Source organism: Phasianus colchicus, chromosome 1 (genome assembly GCF_987193195.1).
Source record: "Phasianus colchicus chromosome 1, bPhaCol1.hap1.1, whole genome shotgun sequence".
Classification (NCBI taxonomy): domain Eukaryota; kingdom Metazoa; phylum Chordata; class Aves; order Galliformes; family Phasianidae; genus Phasianus; species Phasianus colchicus.
This window is the reverse complement of record NC_143436.1, coordinates 79,969,132-79,980,442: the sequence shown is the minus strand read 5'-3', so window position 1 is coordinate 79,980,442 and position 11,311 is coordinate 79,969,132. Positions and strand designations below refer to the sequence as shown.

The 11,311-nt window shown below is 41.9% G+C and overlaps 2 protein-coding genes across 2 annotated transcripts; both read left to right on the top strand.

Annotated features, from left to right (window-relative positions):
* Nucleotides 1–1,073: 1,073 nt before the first annotated feature.
* On the top strand, nt 1,074–3,472 carry LOC149919771 (scavenger receptor cysteine-rich domain-containing protein SCART1-like). The gene is made up of 4 exons (XM_090139837.1): nt 1,074–1,150; nt 1,868–2,179; nt 2,623–2,811; nt 3,432–3,472. Exons 1-4 carry the CDS (start codon nt 1,141–1,143, stop codon nt 3,470–3,472), a joined length of 552 nt encoding a protein of 183 aa, XP_089995963.1. The 5' UTR covers nt 1,074–1,140.
* A 100-nt stretch (nt 3,473–3,572) lies between these two features.
* On the top strand, nt 3,573–8,447 carry LOC116240012 (antigen WC1.1-like; the record flags this gene model as incomplete). The annotated part of the gene is made up of 4 exons (XM_090149438.1): nt 3,573–3,963; nt 6,709–7,023; nt 7,755–8,217; nt 8,412–8,447. Coding segments are annotated over 3 exons (945 nt in total), but the record flags the coding sequence as incomplete, so codon positions are not given.
* Nucleotides 8,448–11,311: the final 2,864 nt, after the last annotated feature.

Here is an 11,311-nt window from a genome sequence, read left to right as displayed (position 1 = left end):
ACCCCCACCTGATTATAACCAACTTTGAGGCATTTGTACAGTGTTATGGTCTCCCTTGAGACTTTTCCAGTCAAAGGGCTGCAGTCAGTTTCAAATCTGCCTTGGAAATGTCACAGTAGCTGTTGTGCTCTGCAGCCCTCTGAGGAGCCAGACAGTATAGTTAAGATGCCTGTGACTGACAGGTCTTGGCTCCTGTTCCTGTCCTGCAAGATTCATAGCTCAGAGGTTTCGTTAGAAGGAGTACTGTGCAAGGGTGAGGCAAGGGTAGGCAGTAACAGTATGAAAAGGCAGAAGAACTGCATGGGGATTGCAGTAGGACACTTCATACCATACCTAAATAATTGTGAATCACGACCTGATGGACATGACCTTTTGTGTTTTGTACCTTGTGCTGTGACACGCATGAAAGCTGAGAATTGCACTGAACTGGTTACTAATTAATGTGAGAGGACTTGAAACTTGGAGAGAAAGTGCATCTAGTAGCTCTTACTCTGTTTCCCAAACATATCAAAAGCAAGACAGGAATTTAAAGATTGTCCCTCCAAAACAACAACAACAACAACAACAACAACATTCTACAAAGTAGCAGCAGCATTTTGAGGGGATAAGAGAACAAAGTGGAGGACGAGAGAGGGAAATTCAGGAGTTAAAAGATTTTCAGCCACGTAGTACAGGCTACAGCATAGATGAGTTGGTTTATGTGCTTCCTGTTTTACCACTCTACCCAGTAACCTGAGACAAAGAAAGTGTTAATAAACTAGATCTCTCTTACAATTTTCAATGTGATAGCATTAAATCATAATACAAATGTTTAAGTCCTTCATTATTCCTACAGGCTATGGCGGATACAGGTTGTCAAATGGCAGTTCCACATGTTCAGGGAGAGTTGAGCTTCTTCATGGAGGCTCATGGGGAACACTCTGTGACTACTTGTGGAATTTTCCAGCTGCCAATGATCTCTGCCAGCATCTGGACTGTGGAGTTGCACTATCAATACCAGATGGACAGTCCTATGGAAGAGGAAATGGGTCTTTCTGGAATGGTACATTCAGCTGTAAGAAGAACGGCTCATACTCAAGAGACTGTTCTGTGAGCATACTAGATCAGAATGAATGCCCTGCTGGAAATGTTGCTCGTGTGATGTGCTCAGGTGAGCAATGGAAAAGGCTAAGAGGAGAAATGAAAAATGGCTTCTTTGAGACAGATATGGATCCAAAAACCAGAAGGTATCTGTACAGCCAATCTCTGTATTTAGCCTGCTGCTACAGGTATTTCCAGGAGCTGAGAGGCACTTACCACAAGGCTGCTCACTGTCTGTGAAATGCTCTTTGTGCCAGGCAAGAGCAAGGGAAGGGCTGCTTCTCAGGAGAGAATGAGCTGGGTCCAGATGGTGAGAAAATATGAGTGCATCCACCAGGGTATAGTCTGAAGCATCCAAACACAGAGGGCTGAACTGGAGAGAAAAGTCAGGAACAGCAGAAGACAGGACAGTTACACCAACCACATAGTTGAAGCAAGGACTGAAGGCCTGGTTCAGGCTTAATTAAGTCCCTGGACCAATGGCCTGACTTGAAAGACCCAAATACATCTGGTCAGAGTACTTAAGGTTCACTAAGAGCCTTGAAATCTAGTGCCTCAATTTTAAAAATTGCAGGAGATCAGATTCTGATTTCTAATCATTCTTCTCAGTAAAACAGGGGGACAAAAATCTAGTTATATGTATGGAAATTCTTGTGGCCAGTGGAGTCATTTTTGCTCCTTCTCATTGCTAAGGAAAATTCATTTCCATTTCCAAGCCACTTTTTAGTTCATGCTCATGAGCAGTTACCAGTATGACATCTTGGTATTCATTTTCTCTTACATTCAGGGTGCCCAGGGGGCAGACTAGTGAATGGCACCGCATGCTCTGGCAGAGTGGAAATCCGCCATGGAGATACATGGGGAAGACTCTGCCGCTCCCACTGGAATTTGCAGGCTGCTAACGTTCTTTGCTATCAGCTCAACTGTGGCTATGCAAAGTCAATCCAGACAGGAGACAGTTTTGTGGATGGGAATGAACCTGTATGGAGAGATGCTTTTCACTGTGAAGGGACAGAGTCCTGCCTGTGGGATTGTGCTCAAGTGACTTTGGGCAATCCAACTTGTTCAGCCAAAGAAGTAGCCACTGTTGTTTGCTCAGGTAAGTCAGGAATTGTTTTCTTCAGGTTCTGAAACTTCAGACCAAAGCAATCTTGGTCTCTTTGCCAAGTTGTATATATCAGCTTATATTTAACGTCCTTATCCTTCCTTCACTGCCCACCCATCACTCTTCTGTCCCCAGTTTCAGCATAAAAACCTCATTTAGTAGGATTTCACTCTAGAGGAAATCACATTATTTAGATGTGCCTGATTCTAGGAAGATCTAGCCTTTCAGCTGAGTATGTCTTTCTTGCTTCCTATTGCAAAATCTTCTGGGCATAGAAGCAAGCAAAGCCTTACCACAGGCTATCTCCTTAATCAGTGGTGTGAAATACTCTTTCCCATCATATAATTTTGACTTCCATCTCTCCCCTGCATGTTATTTCTACTGTGATAACAGCAGAAAATTTTATTCAATGCATTTTCCAAACCTTTTGAGCGCAGGTCTTGCTGAATCACTCAGACTCTCAGATGGCCAGAGCCGCTGTGATGGGCGTGTTGAAATCTCCCTCGATGGCACGTGGGGCAGAGTCCTAGATGACGACTGGAACATCAAAGATGCTCATGTGGTATGCAGACAGCTCCAATGTGGAATAGCAAAGAGAGCCTATTACCTTCCAAGATCTGAACGAGGTATCGGTCCTGTGGGCTTAAGAAGCGTCCAATGTGATGGAAATGAGACTCAGCTAGTGCTCTGCAAGACCTCCCATTCTCAGGCGCTGTCAGCAGGAATTGCTGAAGATGTTGGTGTGATTTGCTCTGGTGAGTTACTGTGTGAAAAGAACAGAATGTCTCTAGCCAACCTTGTGCTGTGGTCTCATCAGATCTTAAATAGGTATGGATCAGAGTTTGTGAAACTCACCTACTTGTATACAATAAGAGATAAATGATAGTCAAAGAAGCAAGTGAAATTCACACATTTCTCTCTTCATCTGAATCAAAAAGAAATAACAGAATACAGAAGTCATAAAAGCACTAATTTGTCAGCGACTATCCACATTTTAACTGACATAAAAGAACTGAACAGATTTGGTTTTGTGACTCTTCTATATATGTATGGGCACATACAGCCTTTCTAAATATACACATAAACAAGAACTATTGCTACGTGTCTCTTATTTTGTAACGCATCTGTTGCACAACCTGTTTCTGATCTAAATGCATCTAATTAGAAAACAGCTTCTCAGACTTTCTAAAATAAGGTGATGTCTGCACGTACTTATCATGACTAAACTACCGCTACCCATTTGCAGTTACCAACAGGAATTACTTAAACATTTACCCGTTGCAGTAGTCCTTTGCCTCCATGTGGTTTTAGCACCACAGGAGTTCTGCCTAAGAAATCATAATAAATGAACTGGAATCTAACAAGAACATGATGCCTCAAATGTGCTTTAAATATACACTCATTAAATGGATCAGTGCATTATCAATACATTCAATATTGTCAGTTGCATTTTCTTCCTGCAGAGAGCCGGCAGATCAGGCTGGTGAATGGAACAAAACGCTGTGCTGGGAGAGTGGAGCTTTATCATGATGGCATCTGGGGCACTGTCTGTGATGATAACTGGGATCTATCAGATGCAAATGTTATTTGCAGACAGCTGGGATGTGGATATGCCATCAAGGCATTAGGCTCTGCTCACTATGGAAAAGGCTCAGGACAAATCTGGCTGGATGATGTGAACTGCACTGGGTCTGAATCCAATATCTGGCAATGTCCCTCTAGGGCATGGGGTCATCACAACTGCCAACACAAAGAGGATGCTGGAGTCCTATGCTCAGGTATGTTCAAAGAATACATTTCATAGCCTGTGAGTTGAAAGAGAACACGAATGGGAAAGCTGAGAAATGGTGGAGTCTTCCTTGAACAGCTTGTTATTCTCTCCTGTCTGCAAGCATGGCCCATCATCACAAAGGGTGTACTGAAGTCCTTATTTTGCATTCACACATGTAAATGCAAAAGTGTATGCTGAGGGATTTGGGGGATAAATTGGAGGGTTGCTATACCAAGAGGCTGTGGTTGCATGTTGTGCAGAAGGAGGTCATCAACTGTCAAGTCCCAGACTGTTTACCAGTGGATAGGGTCAGCACAAAGGTCACAGACACCACATTAAAGAAGTGTGTTTATCTTTACTTAAGGTTAAGGCAGTGAGATAATAAGCTCAATGATATAGTAAGAATAAAATAGAACAAGGCAATACGCCTAACTATTACTGCATGAGTAATAGCAATAGTCATTAAGAAAGATACATCACCAATTGCCCTCATACTTTACCATCATCCAGATTCGTAGTTGCCGGGGAGCTCCAGTTGCAGAGAGGATTTGGAGAGCCTTCCTAGCAACTGGGAAGTCCTACACAGTGCATCCACTCGTAGTCGAGGCCTCCAACTTCACCATAAGAGAATCCAGCTTTTATATTGTTGAATAAACACATTTACGTGACAATTAAGAGGAAACATCTGGTTTCATTCTCTCTTTGGATTCCACCACAGGCCTGGAGAGGGCTCAAGAAAGAACCAAGGAGGCTTATGTGCTAATAGGCCTTAACAATATGCTTCTAAACAAGGAGAGGTTAATACACTCCCATAATAGTTCCTCTAAGCTACATCTCCTGATAATGAGGTTTTGCCCAAGATGCATATTTTGCCAATAATTATACTTTTTGCTAATGATACATTTTGCAAATGATTGGATACTGACAATATATAACTCTGAGTTGTGAGATTTATCTAGAGGTCAACTTTGGTTCAAAGCCTATTGTTCAGGTCTCAGTACTTCACAGATAGTCAGCAACAGCTGGCTCTGAAACTTATGGAAACAGTCCACTGCACACCAAACCTTAACCAATCAGAGGAACATATGGTGCTTCTGCTCATGCATATTTGAAAAAGAATGTCAGCAGCAAGAGAGAGGAGAAATAGAGTAAACATCTGGGGGACATTGCTGGAGACATGATTTAGAAGGTGACAGTCCTTGCTCGAGGAGATATTCTTCTTGAGAGGGCTGCGGCCTGTGAGTAAACCACAGAAACAGATAAACTTTTGAAAGGGTTGAAATCTGTGGAGGGCATACAGAGGACCAAGTACAACCCCTAAAGGAACTGCAGCTTGAGAAGGAGTCATACTGGAGCAGAGAAAAATGAGTAAGTGCAGTGCAAAAAAAGGCCAAAATGCTATCACAGAAACATGGTGGGATTAATCACATGATGGGAATACAGGAATAGAGGGCTGCAAGATTTTTAGAAGGAATAGGCAAGGCAGGAGTGGCAGGGGAGTTCTCTATATTAAGAAGTGGATAGATTGTGAAGAACTGCCACTGTGAAACAGCCACACTCAGATTGAGAGCATGTGTCTTAAAACTAGGGACCAGACCAATAAAGCACATTTGATCATCAGGGTCTACCGCAGGCTGTCTGATAAAGGGGAGCCATGGACAAGGTCTTCTTGCTTCACCTCACAGGCTTTCATCCTGATGGGGGATTTCAACCATCTAGGCGTCTGCTGGGAAAGGAACACAGCAGGCTGCAAGCAATCCAGGAAAATCCTATAGTCTTTGAAATATAACTTCCTGTTTCACCATAGGTGATGTGTTACTGGACCCAGTGTTCACCAGTGCAGAGATCATTAAAGAAGTTAAGATTGGAGGTGATCTGGGCTGTAGCAACCATACTATGAGGAGTATGGGCCTCGCAAACAAAAGACTCTGAACTTCAGGAGAGCAAAGTTGTGTCTGTTTAAGAAATTATTGAATGGAATTCCCTGGGAAGCTGTCCTTAGGGACACAGGAATTGAAGAGTGGTGGTAGCTCTTTAAGGAAACATTTCTGAGAGCAAAAGAGCTCTTCATTTCCCTAGTTAAGAAATCAAACAGAAGATGCAGGAAACCAACCTTGCTGAGCAAGGACCTGCTGGTCAAACTGAGGAAAAAGCAGGTCATGTTTAGGCAAGTACATATGGCGTGGGAAGAATGCAGGGGTGCCATCTAGGCATGCAGAGGTGTGATCAGGAAAGACGAAGCACAGAGATGGGATCAGGTGAGGGATATGAAAAATAACAAGAAGAGATTCTACAGTACATCAGTCAGAAGACAGGAAAAGGAGGGTGTGCCCCTCTGATAAATGGGAAGATAGAACTGGTTTCAACAGACATGGAGGGAACTGAGGTACTCAACAAACCTCAGTCTTCATTGCCAGTCGGGACTCTCATGTCCCTGACACTCTAGGTGGGGGCTGAGGGAGCAATATCCCTCCCATTGTATGATATCTGCACTTTCCTCACCTCCAGAAAAGTGTATGACCAGCTGTCATAGAAGCCCCAAAGAAAACTGTATGCCCTGAGATCAGTTGAATGATAAAGTACCGGCCACTCCTGTGGATTCTTGGACTGGGACAATAGTCAAAATCACTGAGGAAGTGGCTCCTATTGTTTGAAGAGTAATGCTTACTGAATGGTTGGTCTTTGGAAACAAGAAAATGAAATGTGTGTTGAATCATGTCCTCTGATTTCATTTTTATATCTTCACTTTCAGAGTTCCTGGCTCTAAGGCTGGTGAATGGCAATGGCTGTGCTGGAAGGCTAGAAGTTTTCTACAATGGGACATGGGGGAGCATTTGCTCCAATCGTATGTCTCAACTCACAGCAGTAACTGTATGCAAACACCTGAACTGTGGAGATGTTGGGGAAATTGAAAGAGATTTCAAATATGGCAGAGGTTCTGGGCCCACATGGCTGGATCACATTGAGTGCACTGAGCAACACAGCTCTCTCTGGCAATGTCAGTCAGACCCTTGGAATCCTCAGTCATGTGATAACCGAGCAGAAGAAACCCATATTTCTTGTATTGGTAAATATAAATGCACCCATGCAGTACCTCCCAAATAGACATACATCTGCACATGTATACATGGACAATATGATGCTTACCTCATGTATATTTGTTCCAGTTTATATTATTTTCAGCTTCATGAAATTGGCACAAACATTTTGTCTACATCTCTGCTGAAAATGAGTAAATTAAAATGATATCAGTGTTAAAATACAAAGGAAACCCCCAACAGGATGCTGCCATTGCTTATCTATACATTAAAAATCTGTGAAATGCAATTAGTCTGTGAGATTTCAGTTGAGACTATTCAAGAAGACTAGAGACATATATGTATTTCTATATGTATGGATGCAAAGCGGTGCTTATAATACACACAAATACATATGCACATAACCAAGTGCAAGTGTATGCTAGTTCAGTTCTAAATTTTTGTTTCTGATGTCTGCTTTTAGGACAGTATTTCATATCTGTGGGTTCCCAATGAAGTATAAATTATTTTTAGATAACTCAGATCTCTTGAAAGGCACTTCAAGAGAAAAGAAAGCAAAGTTATCAGAGAATTTAAAGATTTTTTAATATACAATAATAGCCGAACACTAATAAATGCCATCTACTACACCAACTACTAAATAGCTTACACATTTATTATAGGAAAAATGCGCTTGATGATTAATACTCAGGAAGTTTATACTCCTTTACTCTTTCCAGAGAATAATCTAATTATTTAATTCAGTATTTAATTTCTGCAGGAAGAAAAGGAACAATGACTCCAGCTACATTTACTGAGTGTCCAAACTCTACAAGTTGCTCAGGTACTTCTACCCCTTTGTTTTTCCTAATTAGTCTCTATGGACCTTATTGCTATTCAGGCAATACAGATGTTTTTTTATTATGCAGACAAGGAGAAGTTACGTGTTGTAGGAGGAGAGGATGCGTGCTCAGGAAGAGTGGAGATTTGGCATCAGGGTTCCTGGGGAACAATCTGTGATGATTCCTGGGATGTGGCAGATGCTAATGTTGTATGCAGGCAACTGGGTTGTGGTTCCGCTGTGTCTGCTCTGAGTGAAGCTGCCTTTGGGGAAGGGACAGGTCCCATATGGCTGGAGAAGGTCCACTGTAAAGGAACAGAACTGTCACTTTGGGACTGTCCTTCCAAGCCCTTGCTTGGCAAAAACTGTGATCACAAGGAAGATGCTGCCGTGGATTGCTCAGGTTAGTAAAACGCTCCTTTGGTTCATCACACAAACTGGGGAGGGAGGTGGATAGAGGGATATTACGCCATCTGTCCATCCCAGTGACTAGCCTCTTTATAATTCTGACTGAAGGAATCTCACAAATGATATGAATATATTCTTCCTACTTTTCAGTTACCTCTTCCTTAATCTGGACTCACATTCCTTTTGTAGGTGTGACAGAAACAACAGCAGCTTCCACTAGAGCAGGTAAAACATTCCTTCTTCACCCTTTCTTCTTCCCATCAAATTAGGGACTTTCATTGTCACTGATACTGCACAACAGGTAAATCAGAAATATATCAACCTGCTTTAGCAGGAGAGTTGGACTCAGTGATATCTTGAGGTCCTTTCCAACCCCTGCTGTTCTGTGATTCTGCAATATTCCAGCTCATCAGAAAGCATCTCCCACAGCTTTTTGTAAAGGAGAAATGAGTGGCACTATTTCTAGCTGCTGAATTCTTTCTCCTTGAGCAGAAATTATGCAGCAGGTGACCTGCCTCACTCTGCTACCTGAGCACACGAGGAGGCTTCAGAGGAGCAGCCTTTGGGCTACAGGGTTCTTCCTTATGTGTTGCCTCTTTGTTTCCACTTAGCTTCACCCCGCCGCTCAGTGACAAACAACACAAGAGCTTCAGCACCTGTCATCCTCTGCATCATCCTGGGGGCCCTCCTCTGCCTGGTTCTCGCCATTCTCGCTGGACAGATCCAAAGAGCCAGGGCACAGCACAGAGGTGTGTTGGTATAAAATGCTTCCTTGAAATGACTGGCAAGTTTTTAGCTGCCTGAGGGAGAAGGGGAGATGAGTGGCTGAGGTAAATGACACCTGCTGCTGCACTGAGATTTTCACTCATTCTCAACCAACTGGAAACTGACAGCAGTCAGGACAACTACTGGGAGTCTTGGGCCTGGTCTTCCTCTGTAGGATACTTGAAGTGACCTGCCTATGTGGAGAGAAACAGAGATTAGGGGACAGGGGAATTAGCTTGAGAGTGGAAAGCGAGGTCAGTCTGGAGAAACAGTTTTGCAGTGAGAAACAGCAAAAATGCAACCCTAATTTAGAGTATCAAATCAGTACAGCAACTGGAAACCTCATAGCTAGTAGCACATTAGATCTCAGACAAATGAGTAGTAATATCTCCAGTTCAGACTGGATCTGCATGAGATCTTTCCCCAAAGTGCCATAAACATCCAGAAAGCTTTCAGTCTCCTGAGTAAGGAAGGGACTATTAGAAGATAACCCAAAACATAACTTTAAGCAAAGAAACTTAGATGTGCACAGAGACAGAAAAAAATTGAATGGATTTGTTTCCAAATCCAAACTTGCTTCCTCACCCAATATCTAAAGTCTCTTTGTCAAAATAAACTTCTTCTCCACACTTACTCTTAGCCAGCACCTGTTAGTGACTTTCTGGGTAGTGACCAGATTGTGTAGACCCTGTTAGATCCCTCCTTCTTTTCATGACCATAGCCTGAGTATGGACAGAGTCTGTGAATGATCATGCATTTTACATTCAGGCTCCAGGCGATCCTATGACTCCTTCAATGAGGTTGTCTATGAGGAGATTGACTACAAACTGCTGAAGGAACAGCAAGGGATGTCTGGCCTCTCAGGTATGTGTGTCTTGTTCTCATCAAGAGAAACAAACTAAAGCTCATTTCTTCTGGTGGCCTCAGTATGAAACTGTGCAGCTCACACATTTACCAGGAAACGAAACAGTTCCTACACTTGAGTTTCCTGTCCTGTGTATTCTACTAATTCTTCTCTAAGGGATAATTCATTTTGTGCTGTTCCCACTGCAGCCAGAGAACATGGTTCAGCATGCCAGCCTCCCAAACCCTTACTCCTCACCCCACCCACTCCCTCACAAAAAAAAAAGCTTTTGCTACAGGTGTGATCTTCAACCTGTTTTTCACATGATGCAGTTGAGCAGCTTAGGAGAGTTTGCTCTGACATCACACTTTCTCATTTGCCTACTTTCTTATTCAGAGGGTTCCACAAATGAACGATTCTATGGTGGAGACTGTGACAAAGAAAGTAGTCCTGAAGCAATTCAAGGCAATGCAAGATAGGGATCCTACAAAGAAAGAGACTTCTAATTTCCAAAGCATTGTTGAAAACACCTTTTTCTTGCTGCGCTTCATGTTGAATAGTGATGTTAGAAGAAAGCCAAAAATTTTTGTTTAATTTCTTTTGTGGAAGTGCGTCATAATCTTTACATGAGAAGCTGAAAATAAAAGAAATCTTTGTTGGTGGTATTTCACTCTTCACAGGATTGAGCCACTAGAAACTATAACTGTAATACCAAGCAAACTGTTGCTTAACTTCTTTCATGATGGGAGGGATTAAGACAGAAAAAAAAAACCAAAAAAAACCAAACATATTATTGGAGTTGAATAGGAAATTTTTACCCCAGTGATGAAAAAATGCAATCTGCCAGATATGCAGAGAAGCACTGTATTTTCTTAGTGATAATCAAGACACTCACATAAATATTGCCTTCTCTCAGATAAATCTATTGCCAAAAGCACAACCAGTTTTGGTCTTCAGCAGCCCATATTTCTAATTCTCTGCTGTAATGTCTTTTATTTTCTATTGGTTTTATTATATTTAGGTTTTTAATTATTTAAACTTTTATTTAAATTTTTAAGCCTTTACTTTCCTTACTTGTTTTGAAGTTTTCACTAAGAAAATCATTCCAAATAAGATCTCTTTTTCTAATCCAGATTGACTATTGAATACTGGGTGAAAAAATGAAATAGGAGCACTTTGAATAAATTTTAATTTTACATCTGTATTGACTATATATGTATTGTGCGAGCATATATATATACCATAAAACACTGAAAAATAAGGTTCACTGGGGGATGATTTCCAGATAAATACAGATTGCTGAGCTAGATTCTCCTGAGAAATCTGAACTTGACATCCTGGAGTTTGTTTATCCCCCTGAACAATTTTCAGAATTAACGAGTTTGAATTCTGCCAAGAGATGCTTCTGGTTTCTCCCGTAATTCTTCTCTCCTACCCTCAGATTCCCAAATCTGCCAAGCCCACACAAGGGGCTCTGAAG

Excerpts from the sequence above, each read along its gene's own strand:
- LOC149919771 (XM_090139837.1), top strand. Across the intron at positions 2,180-2,622 it reads AGCCACTGTTGTTTGCTCAG|GTCTTGCTGAATCACTCAGA; the intron begins GTAAGTCAGGAA and ends TTTTGAGCGCAG. Across the intron at positions 2,812-3,431 it reads CCTTCCAAGATCTGAACGAG|TTACCAACAGGAATTACTTA; the intron begins GTATCGGTCCTG and ends ACCCATTTGCAG.